The 20,426-nt window shown below is 35.9% G+C and overlaps 1 protein-coding gene across 2 annotated transcripts in view; it reads left to right on the top strand.

Moving 5' to 3' along the window:
- The window catches only part of GABRA4 (gamma-aminobutyric acid type A receptor subunit alpha4), a 196,245-nt gene that overhangs the window by 30,578 nt on the left and 145,241 nt on the right, over window positions 1–20,426 (top strand). For both annotated transcript variants that reach the window (XM_074324636.1, XM_019741054.2), the window contains exon 8: window positions 5,022–5,281. In XM_074324636.1, the coding sequence (XP_074180737.1) occupies window positions 5,022–5,281 (260 nt within the window). The remainder of the gene's footprint in view (window positions 1–5,021; window positions 5,282–20,426) is intronic.

Here is a 20,426-nt window from a genome sequence, read left to right as displayed (position 1 = left end):
GGGTAGCGGAAGCTTCTCATCCCACTTCCCCACCCTTTCAGAGAACTGATGATAAGGGTATCTTAGTGTCTTCATTGGACTTGAATGTGGGGATATTTTCCATAGAACCCCCTCCCCGCACCTTTTAATCTTAGAGAAGATACTGGAATCCTACTGGTGAAACTTACAGAGGATCAGTGCTGGGAGGAAGGGGGTGGGGGTAGGGTGTGACCTCAGGAAGACAATGAGTATGTATAATGCCACAAATTACTTCACAGAGTTATGAGAGTTCAATTAAAAAATAACTACATATTGCAAGTATTGAGTAAATTTTTACTTTTAAAAATAGTGTGAAAGAGAGAAAACAACAAATCTAAGTTTTGGACTACAATAGATTAGGACTTAAAACCAGAATCTGTGACTTATTTTCTCCATATAACTGTGAGGATACATCACTTCTTCATAGACTAGTAAGAATTTGGATTTATATGCAGCACTTATTACAGGAGCACTTAGGACATGTTAGCTATTCTCTCCCATACTTCTCCATGTAGTGGAGATTTATTGTGTTCTGACTTGATTTCCTTGATTTTTAATTGTTTTTAAAGAAAACATAGTTTTATTGTGTAATTCCAGGCACTTCTGCTATTATCTCATTTAGTGCTCACACTAATCTCAGGTCTTTTACACATCATGTTCAGAAGCAACCTGAATGGGCAGGAAGTGTCTGCTGAGGCTGAGAGCCAAGTCCCTTCATTTTTCCTAGTACAAACAATACAAATATTTCAGGAACTATCATCATTGAAAATACAATCACTGGTACACCTAGTATCATCTTTATTGTCCTAAAGAATTTCTAGAACAGAAAACACTGGCTCATCTTGGTGCCTGAGAAGTGGAGGTAATATAGTGTGATAGGGCAGATTCTGGAGCGAGGCAGCCTAAGTTCTAACCCCAAGGTCTACCACTTATTAGCTGTGAACCTTCAATGAGTGACTTCTTCCTGTTTCCTCATGTGTTAAAACAGGATGAAATCCTCATAATTGCCATGAGGATTAAATGAGTTAATTTGGATAAAGCACTTGGAACAATGCCTACCAGACAGTAAATACTATTTGTGTGTCATTTATTCAATGGCGTTCATGCTGCCATCTACCTCATTTGAGAATCACTATTTGATACTATAATGTAAATGTCCTCTGTATTTTATTGTTATTGAGATTGCTGGTAGCCACTATTCTGTTTCACATGTACCCAAATAATAGAAATGACCAGTGCTGTGGAGAAGGATAGCATTGATTACAGCTGAACCCACCCAACATTCCTATCCAGATAAGGACATTAAGTAGCATATAGTAAGGACACTGATAATGTTATTAATGATGATGATAAGATTTACCATTGGCTGATTGGGGTTATCTTATTTAATCTTCACAATAACTCAATGAGGTAGGCATCGTTAATATTTATGGGTAATGACTCAAAGTGATTAGGAAACTTGTATAAAGTCACATACTTCAGAGTGATGTACCCAAGACAATTTCTGTCTGACTTTGGGAACTCTGCCATTTCTACTCTGCCATTCTGCCTTCACAGAGGGTATGAAGATGTGGGGGCTTGTGGAAAACTCGAGAGCTGCTGAGTGAGAGTGGATGTATGTACTGAAGATAATTTGTGGGTAGCTTTTTCCACTTGAAATGTGACATTTGCCTCTGTTTTTTGCTCACGTGCTGAGATATTGGCTTTGATTGACCAGGTAAATTATGTCCAATAATGAAGTCTTCAAAGACCTGGGATATGTCAAAATGGTAACAATTAACTGTTCAGTGAGGCTCTAGGATAATATTTTCCTAAGGAAGTTAAGTTTTAAGTATTTGAGGGGCATTAGCAATCTATTTCATGTGAGATTTAGGTAAGATGTAATTCTGGGCTAGTATTTATTTATCTTTCCTAATTCTCATTTTCCTCTTCCTCAAGAAGAGAATTTTCTAGGTCAGGTATTCACTAGAGATCATGCAAAAACAAAACAAAAATCTGTGTAAATATGGGAAGTAGAGTGAGCTAAATTCTCTCCAAAGGCCTTCTATCTCCAAAGTTGTATGCCTCTAAGTTTTGTAATTATTCCAGTATAGTAAAACAGTAAACCTGAGTAAATGCCAGCTGGCATATCTAAATCATTACTTGTTCGTTTTCTAGGAGTGGGCAGCCAAAATTTTACTCTTGTGTACAGTCTTAGCCTACTCTTACATGTCCTCTCCCAGCTCCAGGGCCAGCATATTCAGCATTCTAAAAACAGGGACTGGCATCAATATTTGAATGTGTCAAAAATATTCTATGGTTATTGAAATGTTTTCAAGGGTAGATGCCAACTAAACCATTTACAACAGATGCACTGTCTTCCTAGATGCAGAGGAAGCATGTCTTCTTGTTTGAAGGGTTGGCTTCTGTTTGCTATTCTGTTGGTATTTATTTAACAAAATACTCCACCTAAAACAGGTGGAATAAGCACATTCCTGTCATGCTAGGAGGTGTTTTTTTAAATTTGAACTCCAGGCAGAGATAACTTTTTTATGTCTAAAGATATGGTCACTTCAAACTGTTAGTCAGCGGTTTATACCAGTTACTTTCCTAATTTACCGACAGTCATAAAATATGAACCATGATATCTGGCGGGGTACTTCACACACTTTAAAATCAAATTGACTCTAAACAATGAGAGAAATGGAGAGTGGCCACAGCTCCAACATCTTTTGCATTGATGCCCATAGCATCATTTAACATCTTCATGTTCCTGGTGATGGACCCCTTCACAATCAAAAAGTAATATCTGGATTCATGGCTCAATAATTGCATTGATATTCTGCTTACTCAACGTTAATAAGGTAATTTCTTCATATGACAGCAGGAAAAGATGAAGAGCACTACTTCTGATCCTGAGAATAAATCGTGTTATTACAAAAAAATAAGTCGTGTTATTGAATAAAATCGTGTTGTTCAAAGCAACCTGGGGAATCCTAAGTTGCTTATATTTGAGTTTGAGTTTCTTTGTTGGGTATCACATTAAGTTCTTTATAGAATTTCCTGAGTTCTGAGTGGTATTCTTATTTAGTCTGTTTATATTTTATTTCCAAGTACTTACAACATAATTTCTATGTGATTGGAGGAAATATACCTGAGAAAGTTGTAGAACATTTTTGAATACTTAATAGGCCATTAAACTTAAATCAGTTTTTTCTTCTTATTCATAATAACTTATCTTCAAACTTTGTAGCTAAAATTTTTCAAAATTAATTTAGGGTTTATTCAATACATTTTACAGCGCGGAAATGATGCCATTTTTCTGAAATTTAAAATGGAGGCCTTCAAGTTATGAAGTCTTTTTCTGAAACAAAGGCTAATAAATTCACAACATTACATTTTCATAGATATTTAGGTATCTATATGTTTGACCAAATAAACACATTTTATATCTATTTTTATACAACTAAATTGCTAACTATATCACAAACTTTTTTTAAATGGGAATACAACCAAATTCTCATATTTCTTTTTCTGTATAGTTTATGGAATATTTTTAAAAGATCTATAGCTCATGCACTGTGCAGTTGCTCTAATTTTTCATGTTCTACACATTGACAATTCAGAAGGGACTGGAGAGAAAATGGATTGGTGAAGAGCTGGAAAAAAATGAGTTTTTATTTACTGTGCATTCATCATGTGCCTGGCACTATGTGATATATTATGGTAAATTCTGAAGCAATGTTAGACACGTCTGCCCTCACAGAGGCTATACCCAATCAAGTTGTGGAAACAAGGCTTGCATACATGGAACAATTAAGAAACAATACAAGGCAGAATATAATTAAATGCTGAGTTGCGGAGACAATATGATTTCTCCCTAAATCAAAATATTTTTTTTCCTTTATTGTTGCATGAAGCTCATTATCTCTTTAGTTTAACATGTATTGTTTGGCTTTCAGCTAGGAAATGGCATAGATTGGAATACATAGTTTAGATGCCTTCATCATCATCATCATCGTTGGCATTATATAGAATGAGTTTAAATGGATACAGTAAATCCTCACAAAAATTTCCAAGCTTAATTAGATAACATGGCTATAGATAAGCAAAGATGCAGAAAGGGACAACTGTACAAATATTAGCATCCTCAAATAATTCATTTCTTTATAGTTTCTCTATAGTGGCAAGTGGAATTTTTCCGTTGAAAATGGGAACTAATCTTTTTCTGGTCTGAGAAGGCGTTCCTGTAGGTGATGTGCTTTAGAAGCCTGTTGAAGGAAGAAAAGTATCTCTATTCTTGTTGCAAATACTTTCCTCCCAACTATAAATTGATGGGCGGTAGATTGCCTAATATTTTTCAAGCCAAATTGTGGTAGAAATCTATTTTTCAGGAATGTACCTATATTATTTTATATAAATTAAGGTCTTTTACAACAAGTAAATTTGTTATTTTAATGCAGTAGGTAATATTCAGTTGAAGATTATAAGTATCTATAATTTGTGCTTTTTCTGGTAGTGATTCCCAATAGCCAGGGGCCATGTCTATCCCAGAAATTCTGATAATCCAATTTTCAGTGCTGCTAATTTCCCACTCCTCGTTGAGAATCATTGTTTCAATAAGTAGCCCTTCCTGTTAGGTGTGTGTGTGTGAGTTTCTTAGGTATGTTGGCTCAGATACTAGTAACGGCCCAATGTATGCTAGGTGCCTAACATACTTATAACCTTTATCGCAAACCCATATGTAGGTAGGTATCAAATGAAGACCAGTGAGTTTTCATAACTTAATCCAATTCACACTGAGCCAGCAACAGAAGAGCCAGGATGTGAACCACGTCTGTCTCACACCAAAGGCTGTGCTAATTTCACAGAACTACTAGGATTAGAATCTTCCATCAAAGATGGTTTGGTTTGAGTTATAAACTTTGTTACCCTCACCTTGTCAAATCCCTAGTTTTTTTTTTTTTTTTTTTGCATAGAAGTAATGGTAAAGTATTTTGACTCTTGGCTCTTTTGTTTTGAAGGAATAACCACAGTCCTCACCATGACGACACTGAGCATCAGTGCGCGGCATTCTTTGCCCAAAGTGTCCTATGCTACTGCCATGGATTGGTTCATAGCTGTCTGCTTTGCTTTTGTATTTTCGGCCCTGATTGAGTTTGCTGCTGTCAACTATTTTACCAATATTCAAATGGAAAAAGCCAAAAGGAAGACATCAAAAGCCCTCCAGGAATTGCCAGCTGCCCCCATGCTGAGAGAAAAGCATCCTGAAGCACCGCTGCAGGTATTTGACTTAATCTTTAAGATTTCAGTTTCTTGATCAAATTTACATTGCCAGGGGGAAAACTGAGAACTTGAAAATCCCAATGACAATTTGTGAGTCATTTAAAAATCCAGAAAAATTTGAAAGTATAATCATAAATTTAAACTTTAGAACTGTGATTAAGGGCTTAAAAATTAAACAGCTCTGGATGAGCCAGATGGAGCTGGTTGTTTGAAAGTTCCTTTCGGATTTGAAAGTTTTTGACAGAAAGGGGCAAAATCTCATGTAAACTATTAGGAGGAACCTGTGGACATCTTTGAGTGGGTTTTAGTAGAATTCATTGAACAAAATAAAGCAGTGGGTTCTTAACATGGCTCCACATTAGAACTGCCCCCGTGGGGCTGGGTGGGGCCTGTGCCCTTGTATGAAAGAAGAAAATCAATAAACAAGAACACCCACAGTTGTAGTTGATATATGTCTAAGATTGAGAATTGTTGTTCTAAAGGACCAGATCTGAAAGGATGTGGAAGCCTAATAAGAGCTACTGTAATTTACACTGGGCACTTAAATGATTCTTTGATTTAGTGATTCTGTGATTTAGAAAAAAGAAAAAAACAATGTGAGTTTTTCCTATGGACTCTAGTTGTACAAAAAGAGCAAGATAATTATGAAAATGAGAAAAACCAAACAGGCAGCCTCCCTTCATCTTCTGCCTTTTCCTCCTTCTCCTCCTCAGCTAATTCTGCTCTCTCTTTCTCTTTATCACTCTCACTTTACTCAGCTCCTTTCTTGAACCAACAAAGTGTCTAGTCACTTATGCACAGCTTTATTGTTGCCACATGACAGTCTAAAACTCCTTCTGTCTGCATGTGCCCAAATCAAAGTTTATACAAATAATCGACTTTATTCTCCATACTAGGTGATAACGCATTCCCTTACTTATTCATCTTTTCTTTCTTTTTTTCATTCACTTAACAAATATACATTCAATATAAACCATGTGCCAGATCCTGGTTATGGTCTAACAATCAAGAATATATACCCCCACCCTGGACAAAATATTCTACTCTGTGGAGCTTACATTTAAATATGTAGGTAGAACAAGGAAAGGGAGACAGATAATTTTTAAAAACATAAATAATAAAATTCTCAGTGTGTTAGATGGTGCTAGTGCTATGACAATGCTGAAGTATCAAAGGGGATATAAGTCCTAGGGCTGAGTGAGAGGGATGGGATTCCAATCAGAACACAGGTGGTCAAGGAAGTCCTCCCATAGAAGATGGCAGCTGAACAAATGAGGTTAGGTGTTCACCCTGGCAGAGATGAACAATTTTGGGTCCTACAATTTATAGTTCTCCTCCTACATGGCTCTGGGCACTGGTTCTTCTAGAATGGCATGTGAATAGATAGGAAAATTGTGGCTTTTCCATTAAGTAAGTTTGGATAGTTTACATTTTCCTCTAAAGGAATCCTTTTCATCAAGATTTGCGAAATTATTAGAGTGGATTTTGTATCATATTTTCAGTTAAAAAATTGATCTGCAGTTTAATTCTCTTTCCCATTCCCCATTGGTAGCCCTCTGTGCCTTTTGTTGTTGTTTTATTTGCTTTGCTTTGCTGTGTTGTGACCTTGGTACACGTAGAAGAATTCTACATACTACCCCTTTCAGAAAAAAATCAAGTCTTGGATATATTTATATATTTATTTCTATTTTCTAATTTATGATTTATTTTAATTCCACCTTTCGGCAGGTTATTTTTTTTGTTGTTGTTCTTTTTCTACCTCCTTGAGTTTAATTCTTACTAATTTATTTTCACTGTTTCTTATTTAATAATAAAATTTCCTTTATTACAATGAAATTTCCTTTGCATATAACTTTGGCCATAACTCATTACTTTTGAAATATGACATCATAATTATTTGCTAAACATTTTGCAATTATATTGCTGTTTTTCTCTGTAAGCTAAGAATTATTTGAAAGATATTAAAATTTCCAAGTAAGATTTTGTTTGCTTATTTAACTTCACTGTTTATTTTTAAGTGTATCAAATTGTGTTCAGAAATGTTACTTGTACAGATTTGAATGTTATTGACATTTTTATTATGCCCTGAATTATGGTGAACGCTTATAAATGTTTGATGGCAATTTAAAAGGAATTGATTTTTAGTTATTAAATCAATTTTACTTAAAACATTATTATTTCACCCTCTTAATCAGTCACCTCTTCTCTTCTTAATCTTTAAAATATCAAAAATGATATGAAAAATTCTCTCACTAGTTTTATGAGATTGTGTTAATTTGTTTTGCATTTTAACTATTTTTGTTTAATATACTTTGATGCTATGATAGTCAACATGTAAAGATTCATAGCAGCTCCAATTCCATATCAGTCTATGCATGTAATCATAAAATAACCTTTTTTTTTTGTCCCATAAAATGCCTTTTTCCTTTAATTCTATTTGGTCTGATTACAATATTTTTGAATATTATTTTTGAATATTAAGTTTTGTAATACATTTTTATTGCTAAATTTTAATTAGTCTTTTCTCATGTACTGTGGAACCTGTATATCATACTTTTATATCACTAGTGGTTAACTTTAAGCTTTAAAACAATGTATTTTTAAAAAAATCTAATACTATATTTGAGAAAAAAATGTTGACCAAAATGCCATCTATGAAGTCATTTTTATTAAATCATACCTAATAATAATAATGGAGAAATATTCCCAACTTTGTGTAAGTCAACACAAATCAACAAAGAAAAAAACACAATGTGTTTCTACTTATGATTTTCTAATAATGTTAAAATTATAGAATATATATACTGACTCTCTCACATAGCTATTAACTCCCTCCCAACCCAGGATTACTCTTGTCTAAAGAATCTGGATGAGATGAGATTCCTTGTACTAGTGTTACAGTGGAATATTATATATACTTGAAAGTGCCACTTAATCAGAACAACACTATTCTTCAGAATTTCCAAAGGTGGGAAGAGAACCAATAATCTTCTCTTTGCTCCTTGAAATATATCTCTTGACTATAACAATTGTTGTCACTGGTGAATGCTTTGGTGAGAAGATCCAATTGGCTAATTCCACTCTGATTCAGTAACTCTGTTGGCAGCATGGGCCATGTGCTGTGTGCAAATGGCATAATCAAGATCAAGAAAATGAGATTTATTTGTGAAGGGCATAGAGTCATATCATTTAAGGTTTGAGAAGGAACTTTTTAATAAATGTAGTCAAAATATGCATCATTTGCTTTATGTCCTCTACAATGTGTAACTGTGTGTGACAACTTAGATCACCACAGCAGTCTACTTGAAGAATATCTGTGTACTAAAGACAGTGATGAATGGGTAGGCCTACCCACCCTCCTGACTCCAGATTGCTGCCAGAGCACAGCTGGCTTTGCAGTGTCAGTTATCATTGGGTGGCTTCAATATCAAGTTTACTGTTGAAGGTTGAGGATACATTAAAATTAAGGGTGAGAGAGAGGAGAAAGAAAGATAAATAGGAAAATCAAGAAGGGGAGAGTATTAAAAGCAAAATTTTAAAACATATTACTAGAAAGAAATATAAGAATCTTAGGAGGTTTGGAATTTCAGTAGAGATTTTAATCAGGCAGGTGAAATTTGCTTATTCAGCTATGTGTTCTAATGTGTTTGGCTATTTACTTATTTGACTGATGCTGCCATTGTTTAAAACATATTTAAACTCCTCCTTTGGAATTGCCTTCAGAGTCTATAATGACATGGGGTAATTCAATAGTCCTTTGGGTAAGCTCATTAGTGGTTTGAGTCATTGTTACCATATGTGACCTATGGACTGCTAGTGGCCTGGAAGAGGTTTATAGTGACCATGTCTATTCTTTGGGAATTGAAAAGCTTATGGTTTCTTCAATATTCATGGAGGAAGAAGAAAAGGCCAATGGGCAGAATCTAAGAGCAGCTATGGGCAGCTTGAGTACGTCTTTGGGCATCTCGGGAGGCAGAGCAGCTGTTCTGTTTTGGCTCAGCATTGCCTTGATGCCGCCTTTGACTCTATCTATCCTTTTTGTATTTGAGTTGAGGTCCATTCTCATGGTTCTATCCTTCCATACACTTACCACTTCTTAAAGTAGCTACTCTCTCACTGTTGCCGGTGATTTGGACTAATAGGATGTTTTGGAAAATAAATAACTATAGAATAAAAAGGGAAGATTTCTTTTAAAAAATCATTTGAGAAAATCATTTGAGAATATATTCTATAGTCCTTGTTCAGTCAGAAAGTATGCATTAATGTGTGCATATTATTATATCCTGTGAAAAAATGCAGTGATATAATAACTACTATTACTTGAGCTCTTAAATTGTATAAGGTACTATGAAATATGCTTTACATGTATTACTTAATTTCCTGCCCACAATGACTACTTTATGACTATTTATAGATGATAAAACTGAAGCTTGCAGTTAACTGCTATATTCAAGAAATGGTAAACCCAATATTTAAATTAATTCAGCTGTCTGAGTGCAGAACTTCTTCTCTTAAGTAGAAGTAAATACATTCTACTTAAAATATATTTTACAGTATTTATAATATATCTATTAGGACTAGACATTAGAATACATGTCATTATATAGAATATATGACATTATATATATGTCAACCTAGCAGTCTTTTGTTCATATTTCTGTGAATAGATAACAATAAAATATTCTAAATGTTTTATATTTGCCAATAATAACTTTTACAAATATTGTATATATAATTTAATCCTAAAATCTTATCAAGTGTGTTATAGTTTTATCCATGTTTTAACTAGTAAGGATATTGATAATAAGGGATCAAGTAATCTGCCTAAAGTCACCTATCTGGTAAGTGGCTGGGCCACACCAGCAAAGTCTCTACTTTTAAGCTTCAAGCCTTAATGAATGATTAGAGATTTTGGGTGAGGGAAATAGAAGATGAGATGGATGGTGCTGGCAGCATTCACTAGGATAGAGAAGAGAAATGAAGCTAATTACTTCAGGTTTAGATAGGTGAAAATTTCCATAGTAGAACATTTTCTCCACGATAATAATGACTTTATTTTTTCAAGCTACAGATACATACTTCACTGCTTACCTTTCCTTTCCCATCTACCTAATTTCTATTTCCCTTTAACTATTCTTTGTGGACTTCTCAGTTTTAAAGTGTTCATAGATTCTTACGAGGATATTTCTAAAATTAAAGAGCTATTGGCTCTGCTTAGGGTTTTTTAAGAAAAAAAGGCAATATAAAAAAAGAATATATAAATAATTCAAGATACACTTTGGATTCCATAATTCAAGAGCACTCATGAGAATCTTCTTTTTAACTATCCATTCTTCAAAGTCAGACTCTCGCCTTATTTTCCATATTTGGCTCATTCTGACCGAGCTCAAGAATCTCAAGGATACAGTCTCAGGGATCCACATTTACAAACGGGGAGTAATAATAGAACCTATCAGAAAAGCTTATAGTACGGATTAAATTACATCAGGCATATAAAGTGCAGAGCACAGTGCTTAGTACCCGGTAAATAACAGCTATGGTTGTTATTATCCCTTATTTCTTTAAACATATTCAACGTTTAAAGTATGCGTTACAGAATTTATCATTTATAATATCCTGAAGTATTTTGCATGAACTGTTTCTGATGTAATTTTGTATTCACCTAGCTAATTGTCAAATTCTTTAATAACATTGATCATAGCTTCATTCTTTTTTCTCATACAGCAGATAGCAGAGTGTCGAATAGTTACAGTTGTTTAGTAATGGATTATAATGAGCTAACTATAGGCATCAAACAACAGGGAATATGATGCCTCTAAAAACCAATATACAGAGAGTGCCAAAAAAATGTATGTACATTTTAAGAAAGGAAAACTATTACAATTGTAATACTCAATATATACCCATAACACAAGATGAATACAAGTCATGTTTGACTTCTGCAATTACAAGAGGTGCTCACGGTGGTTACCATCAGCATCCAGACACTTCTGATTACGGCAAACCGCTGCTTGAGCAACGTGAGCAACGTGTCCACTTACATACATTTTTTTTGGCACCCCCGGTATTCATCACCAATTTCCCAAAACATTTGTCTTTCATGTAAACTTCTTTGTAACTGGAGTAAATGTGAACATAAGGCAGGTGATAAGTAGGGAGCTAGAGCGGGGTCATTGAGAGCATCTAAAGCAGCAGGTGATTGATCATTCTTAGTGTTCTGAGACGCACCATCCACAGTTGGACTTAGGTAGCAGGCAGTGGGAGAGAACTGTGGCGGATGCGTTGAAAACAAAAGGCCTCAGTAAAACTACAAGTGCAGCTGTGCATTACGAGGAAAGGGTGGTTACTGTCCTTTGGTCTTTTAGTCATATCATTTGCACAGGTATCAGTGATGGTGGGAGACATCCGTGTTAAATATGATGATTTCCCAGAGGTTAGGAATACATAAACTTCATTCCATTCCAACAGGGTGTACAAACTAGGTCAGTTTCAGATTTTCGTTTCAATCATTCTCAAAGCTCCTCTTAGAAATGCTGTTTTTTAAATAGTTGAAGCTAGCATGCAAAAAACTTTCATTTTTTTCCCCATTTGTCCTTATTTCTTTCATGTCTTAACTTAGTTTAAAATCTCTTTCCACAGTCGTTTGAAAAAGGACATGAAGCAATACTGTCAGGTCACCTAACAGTTAGTGTGTTTGTGACAGTAGTTTAATGACATTCTTTAAATATGATTTAAATTGTACCTCCCCAAACCCATACCTTTTTCAGTACAGAATGTTCTGTAGTTAGTAATGCTCTTTAGGCAATGAGTGATTATGTAACTGCACAACTCTTGAACTATACGATTTAAGTGTCAAAAATATCAGAATTGTTTTATCTCCAGTCATGTTTTTTATCTATTAGTTTTCATGTGCTGATTCATGGGAAATTGTTATATTAATGTATGAGAACAAATCTCAGCTAGGCATTTAACAAGCAACTATTATGAATCAGTCACCATCCAAGGCACTGAGGATTCAAAGACAAAATCTAGGAACTTAGTCTCATGAAGAAGACAGGCTGTTAATCTTGTGATTGACTGTATTTAGTTTATAGAAGTATAGTCTGAGTCTTGGGTTTAGAATAATTCAAACATGCTTATGGTAGTGTAAACCTACTCTCAAATCTCACTGCTACCTTAAAACGATCTGCTGCAATACTGATCTATATATCCAATTACGTACTGGGAACTTATGTTTGTTGAATCCTTAGTAAGTGTAGTGTGCTGGGAAAACTGTGCTCACTCCCTTTGTAGATTTGAGGGTAGAGGGGTGGGAGACATTTGATAAATAATTTCAAATAACTAAATAAAGATAAATGTGCAAAATACTGTGAAGGAGAGGTATAAAGAGGATCATGATAAATTATATTAGAAAGAGTTAAGCTGAGACTTCAAATTAGTCTGTGAAATGAAAAAAGTGACAAGGACTATCATTCAAAATGACAAAGGGAGGAGAAGCAATCAATTTTAGTAGCTTATTGAAACAATATTGTGCATATTTTGGTAATTATTGGCAATAACATCACCGGGGAAGAAAAATGCCAACATTAGCATTATAATTGGAAATTTAGGCTATTTCCTACTCTAGAAGTGAAATGCCATAATTGTAATGCAACATTAGGAAAGCTAGATATATTAGCTAGTGTTCAAGGAAGGAGTAAGGCGTCTTGTAAATCTACTTGTCAATCTTGTAAAAATACAGTGTAAGGTGTGTTTGTGTGTTTGTGCGTGTGTGTGTGGTATAGATACAGATTATTAGTAAATGTGTTCATTTATTTTTACGTATTATCTGTTTATATATATGGCAATGGAATAAGCTGTGAAGTGTGTTTATGTAGTACATAGAATTTGGAGAGGCAGCATGTTGCCATCATCATCATCATCTTCTTCTTCTTCTTCATCATCATCATTTACTGAGTGTCTATGTGCCATACAAACACACCCACATATATGTATTTATATGTATGTATGTATATTTAGTGCTAGTTGCTTTACCCATATATGCATATGAGTTGCTGTATGTACATGTATGTGTATACATATACAACCCAGGATAAATTGTTGTGTTGCTATACACATAACTTTATGGTTGAGGAAGATGACCCTTGGTGAAGTATTTTGGACACTTTCAGATGCATGATGTTCTTTCTATCCTAGAGAAAAGAGGCAGGCAGGCAGGCAGGCAAAAAGGGGATTTTATATCTACTCTCAGTTCTCCAGTGTAGCTTTGATCATATAACCCAATATTAGGGTTTGCATTTCTCTCTCTGTTAGATGATGAAGTTAGGCAAGATTATATCTAAATGCCCTTCTAATTTAAAAATCTATGTTACTACAAACTCATCCACTCTCTGTAACTAATGTCAGTTTGCTTTATTCTCTTTAACATGTGCTTACTTTAGTAAAAACCGATTGGAGTGATGATGGTTCCTTTTGGGTTCACTGACATCAAATTAAATATTCATGTTATCTTAAAAGTATTACTGTTATTTTTGGTTTGAAATCACCTATTTTGCATACATTATTATATTAAATTAATAATTTATTTGCAACATAAACAAGAAGAATTGTTTTATAGATTGTAGGGGAAATTTGAAAGAAATTCAAGACATAGTTTTTGCCCTAATTGAATTTATATAATGTCAGGAGACAGTATAATGATGAAATAATCAAGTGGAACAAATGTTTTGTAGGACCTAAGAGATGATGTACAGAAACGTGCAAAACTTTGGGATGGCCTAGTGGGGAACTCAACCTGGAGAGGAGGTATCTTTTATTGCTTGTCAGCAGATGAAAGAGTAACAAGGAAATGAACCAGCTCATTACCATGAATATCATTAATTGGTTTGTGATATTTATGGACTAGCTTTAGAATCATCCTAGCATTGCTATATAATTAATACACTGTTACCGTATTGTTGGAATTTCAGTTACTCCTCCAGCACATCTGATATTGTTGGAATTTCAATTACTCCTCCAGCACATCTGGCACAAATTTGCTAAGAACCTAGAAGGTGCTCAAGAAATACCTACTGATTGATTTCATTCCTCACACAACTGAGAGGGAGGCTCAATCGCTGGGTATAGTAATATATGAAAGAACCATATATTTCCCCTAGTGAAATTTCATCAAAAGTGTTTTTGGGGTGTTTCAAAATTTTATTAATTTGGTGATCATCTTCCTTCTATAATAGTGATGAGTGGGCAAGCACTTCTCTTTAGAGTAAAAAAAATTCAGTCTGCTTCAAAAATATATAATCACTTGAAGCAAATTCCCTCAATATTTAGCTACATTTTCCAGCATGTTCACTTCTCTAAACTACTGAGTAAGATTGTTCATTCCTTCTGGTTTATTTGGCTAATCTGTCAATTTCCCTTTTGGCATTTTTAGGGGCTAATTTTCCCACAACGTAATATATATAGCTAAATCTTCAGCTTTTCACTCAGCCTCAGATGATTTAGAAGTTTCAAGAAACATCAGTTTGGGTATTACTTATTTTATGTTACTTAAATGAATTAGATAATATGCATAAAAATGTCTTTGGTAGAAGAATATTATTATGTATTTTGGTTAATTTAAGGATAGGGCAATTTCTACTTAGATTTTATGGCATGATACGTTTTTCTTAATATTTTCTAGTGTCTCATATTACACAAGATTCTCACTGTGACTAGCTTCTTTGCTTGAATAATAAATTCTATTCTTTTCCAAGGTCTCTTTCGCTGCCCTCATTAGTGATCCTGAATTTTCACATTCCTCTTAGTTATTCTGTAGCATTCTTTCTGTTTCTGTCAGTTTCTCTCTTCAAATTTGACTTCAATTCTTATAATTCTAATATATTTTTTGTTTTGTATTTCTTTTTCTTGTTTTTTTTTAAAGATTTTTATAAAAAATGTAGCTAACATACAATATTGTATTAGTTTCAGGGGTACACCATATTTATTCAACATCTATATACCTAAAGAAGTGATTGCCATAAGTCCAGCAACCACCTGACACCATACTGTGCTAGCATAATATTATTGACTATAGTCCTTATGTTGTACATTACATCCCCATGACTGATTTGTTTTATTTACCTGGAAATTTGGACTTCTCATTCCCTTCCCCCCCCTTTTTAAATTTATCAATTACAGTTGACATTCAATTTTATTTTATATTAATTTCAGGTGTACAGCATATGATTAAACATTTATATAATTTAAGACGTTATGCCCCTGATTAGTTTAGTACTCACCTAGCACTATACATAGTTATTACCATATTATTGACTATAATCCCTGTGTTTTATCTTACATCCCCATGACTATTTTGTAACTACCAATTTGTAGTTTTTAATCCCTTTACCTTTTCACCCTGCCCTCAACCCCCTCCCATCTGTCACCCCAACAAGTGCAGTACCCGTTTGACACCATACATAATTATTAAAATATTATTGACTATGTTCCTTATGCTATATCCTGCATCCCTTCCATGGCCAAGCAATATTCCTTTGCATATATGTACCACCTCCTCTTTATCCATTCTTCCATTGACAGACACCCAGGCTGCTTCCACATCTTGGCCGTTGTAAACAATGCTGGAATGAACATATGGATGCACATGTCCCCTCGAAGTAGCGTTTTGGGTTTCTTTGGATAAATACCCTGAAGTGGATTACTGGGTCCTTCTTTGTCTCTTCTTATATATAGCCTTTGTTATAAAGCCTATTTTGAGGGGTATAAGTATTGTTACCTCAGCTTTTTCAGGTTTTTTTTTCATTTCCATTTTCATGAAATATATTTTTCCAACCCTTTACTTTTTGTCTGTGTGTGTCTTTCAATCTGAAGTGAGTCTCTTGTAGGCAGCATATGTAAGAGTTTTGTTTTCTTATCCATTCAACCCTCCTATGTCTTTTGAGTGGAGCATTTATTGCATTCACATTGAGAGAAATTGTTGATCGATATGTAGCTATTACCATTTTATTATTTATAGTTTGATTTTTTTTCCAGCTTAAAGAAGTCCCTTTAACTAAACTAGTTTAGTCCCTAAACTAAAGGAATAGTTTTCAACATTCCTTTGAAATACAGGTTTGCTGATTATAAATCCCTTTAGCTTTTTCTTGTCTGGGAAACTCTTTATCTGTCCTTCAATTTTAAATGATACCTTTGCTAGGTAGAGTAAATTCTTGCTTTTCATCACATTGAATATTTTGTGCCAATCCCTTCTGACCTGCAAAGTTTCTGCTGAGAAATCAGCTGACAGTCATATGGGAGCTCCCTTATAAGTTACTAGTTGCCTTTCTCTTGCTGCTTTTAGGATTCTCTCATTGTCTTTAACCTTTGTCATTTTAATTATAATGTGTCTAGGTGTGGGCCTGTTTGGGTTCATCCTGTTTGGGACTTTCTGCACTTACTGGACTTGTATGTCTATTTTCTTCACAAGGTTAGGAAAGTTTTCAGTCATTATTTCTTCAGATAGGTTCTCAAACTCTTGCTTTCACTTTTGTTCTTCTGGTACCCCTGTGATACAAATGTTGTCTTGCTTAATGCTGTCCCAGAGGTCTCTTAAACTACCCTTAGTTTTTTTTTTTGGATTCTTTTTTCTAAACTGGGTGCTCCAGGAATGTCCCTTGTGTGGGTTGTGTATGCCCTCCTGTTATAGTTGAGCCTTGATTGCTTTTGGCACATCAATGGGTGTGATTGACTCTCAGGCTGACTGGCTGTGGGTTTAGCCACATCCACAGCTTATGGGCTGCTGTGTGGAAGGCTTATCCCTCTGAGCAGGATTTGTCCCAGTGGTCTCTCATGCCTGTTGAGACCACCCTTGTGGTGTGCCATATGTGGGGCTAATTGGGCCGTGCTCTGCTGTGGTCTGAAGTCAACCTATAAGTACAATATGTTGGTTTTGGGTCCTCTTGGGAGGCAATCTGCTGCAGGTCCATGTCAGCCAGTGCCTGTGACTGGCTGGGGACTACCTGGTAGGAGCTACAAAGCAATCCATTCTCTGCCTTTGCTAACCCCATAGGTGTGTGGGAGAGGTCACTCTGCAAACTGAGCTTGGAGAGACTCAGCAAGTCTCAGAGCACACTGAGACCAGTTCCCCTCCTCCTGGGGCCTGTGGACTCCAATAGTTTTCAAGAAAGAGTGCAATGTGGCTGGCTGCTTGACGAGGATGTGCCTCCAACAGTGCATGAATTGGTGGGGCAGGGTCCTACCTGAGTCAGCAGGGTGAGCAGCAGAGCTCGCCAGATCAATCAGATTCAGGTTTGGCTCAACATAGGAATAGATGACACCTATCTGATGGCTGCATGGGAGAAGGACCCCCTCACCATGAAAATGCTGACTGTCCTCCAGTCCCTCTCCTGAAGCCACGCACCTCAGTCTGCTCCCCATATGTCTCCGAGGCCCTGTGAGTTATTACCCCTTTGCTGGAGCCCAAGGTGAGTGCCTGTGAGTGAGTGAATCTGTTTAAGAGGACATCTGGGTTTCCTGCAGTCTTCCATCCCACCTAAAAACTGTTTTTCACAGCCAGATGTTGTAGGGGCTCCCCTTCCTGGCACCAATACTCCCGGCTGTGGAGCCTGATGTGGGGCGCTGGGGTCCCTCGCTCCTCCAGGGGAAACTCCTCAGCTGAGATATTCCTCCCGATTCTCAATCACCACAGGAGGCTTGGGGCCTGTTCTGCATCTCCACCCCTCCTACCAGTCTTGACATGGCTTCTTCTTTATATTTAATATTTTTAGTTATAAGAGTTCTGTTTGGCTGGACGTCAGATTGTTCTCCAGGTTGTCTGTTCTATAATTTAGTTGTAATTTTAATATGTTCATGAAAGCACAGGGGCACAGTGTTTATCTGCTCTGCCATCCTGGATCTCTAATAGCTTCATATAGATGGGGATTTCCTTATTCTGTCAGGTCTTATGATTCCCCAACAGGGTATTCCAGTGAATTATTCTTCTTTCTTAAAATCGCTCTCAAATTCTCTCTCTGTCTGCCTTTTTCTCGGGGATAGGTTGGCTAGGACAAACTTTCTTAACTAGTTTCACTTAGCTTTTGTTTGGCTAATTGAAAACAGTTGTGGATTCCACAGTCAGAGAAAAGGCTGTTTTTACAGGATTCAGAGAAGGGCATGGGAGTGTGAGGACGAGAGTAGGGTTTAGTTTTTCTGGGAGCACTTTCTATTTTTGCCTCCCTAGAAAGTTTTTCAAAGCCCAGTCAGCTTAATGTGGATATCAAAGGGTCCCTTGAAAGTAAAAAAAAAAAAAAAAAAAAAAAAAAAAAAATTGTAGGATGAAAATTTTAGATAAAGGGAGGAGGTACAGAGGAAGAAAAACTTCACCATTTAGCACATCTTTACTCTCTCTTTGGCCAGGACTTTGGCAAAGGCGGATTGACATTTTCAAAGAGAACTTGGCAAAAGGTGGTGAGGATTCTGTATCCAAAGAACAGAATGTCAACTCTTCTTATTCAATATGAGTATACTATTATCTGTAGCCTAACCAGTTGAGCACTTGTGAACATCTAGGATTAGTATCTCAGACAGATTTGAAAAAAAAAATTTTTTTTTTGAAGAATGCTAACTGTAAGACCAATGTTTAACACAGGCCCTAGTGCCCAGTAAATGCTCACCCAATTTGTTGACTGAGTCAGTGAAAGAGTAAATGAATGCTATATGGTCTCTGCAAAATATTATTAATAATATTAATGGCAACAGGAATGAGAAGTTCTGGATGACAACTATAAGAGGAAAAACTTTCATAAACACATTCCAGCATTGCATTTTTACTTTTTGAGGCCCACATCGAGTTTTGGGGTTACTAAAGGACATGTGTATAACTTTTTTCTTGACCCATAGCCCCCTTGTTTCTTTGGAACTCTCCCATGTGAAGCAATGCCTATCCCTGTATGTGCTTTCATTGGCTGTGCCTTTGACGCTTCATTTTGTTGTTTGGTCTATCTCTGTCTCCTAATGTAGTTGGGCTGCTTGACAGGAGGTGAGAGTCATGCTCAGCTCTGCTGTTCAGGCTGGCTATACCCGGAACACAAGGAAATGTTCTGTGGTTTTATGTGGGGAAACAAAAAGGATCTAATCAATACCCTTCTGAGAGTTGGTTTGAAGGGAGAAGTTCTGATAAGGTCATCCTCCTTGCAAGAAGAGAAGAGACCTCCTTCGTACTTGAAAGGTGCCTCTCTGGAAAGTACACAATAGCTGGAGAACCATATAGTAACTGGATAGTTATATTCTTAGGGCAGATCCTAAATTTTAAAAAATGTGGAGGCAGTGATGAGTGGAAAGCGTGGGCTGGGTACTTGACCTCCACTGGATGCTGCTTCCACGAAGAAATGAGCCTGTGATTTTTTTTGAGAAAAGGCAAGTTTTATTAGGTCGGGCCATATTGAAAACACCAGTTTTGCTCATCAAAACTGGTTTTATAAAAGCTCACATTGAAAGTGACGGTGAGTCCTGCATCTGACTTAAAAATTGCCTTCATCAGGGGTGTCTTTTTGACAACAAACAGGTAATTAGTAAGAAATTGCCCTAGCAATTATAGTGATAATTATCATTCTAAAGTTTATTCTTAGTTTATTTGTTTTCAAGACATAGATTTAGGTTGGAGCGAGTGTCAAATCCTTGGAGCTATTATTGGTGTGCCTGGGGCTGATGGGGACACCTCCTCTGTGGTCGTCTTAATGCTCTCAGTAGGATTGTTCAGTTAGTTTATTGTATTTTGTTTGACTTGAAGCAGTTGAGGCTTGTACAGATGCAGAGCTTCAACAGGCACTCTCCCCTGTGCCTCGCTCACTAATGCTGCTTCTGCAAGCAAGGAAACCTCTTTACTAAAATCTTAGCTGATCCTGAAAAATGTTAACATGCTTTCTGCTTAATGTTTGCCAACGGGCTGATCTAAAAATGGCACCAAGGAGGTTACCTATTATCCACAGAACAAGAATACATTTTCTGGACTGAAATAGATTATGTTCAATGGGGACTTGATCTGCTGACAGAGTTATATTAGTATCCCTGAGCAAATCATAAAAATAGAATGAGGTTTTATATGGTGAATCCTGTTTATTTATTAATTCAAAAAAAATACATCTCTCCTGTAGTAGCATTCAATATTT

The sequence above is a fragment of the Rhinolophus sinicus genome, linkage group LG02, assembly GCF_036562045.2.
Source record: "Rhinolophus sinicus isolate RSC01 linkage group LG02, ASM3656204v1, whole genome shotgun sequence".
Classification (NCBI taxonomy): domain Eukaryota; kingdom Metazoa; phylum Chordata; class Mammalia; order Chiroptera; family Rhinolophidae; genus Rhinolophus; species Rhinolophus sinicus.
Note: the sequence above shows the minus strand (reverse complement) of the source record. Positions and strands in the feature narration are given on the sequence as shown.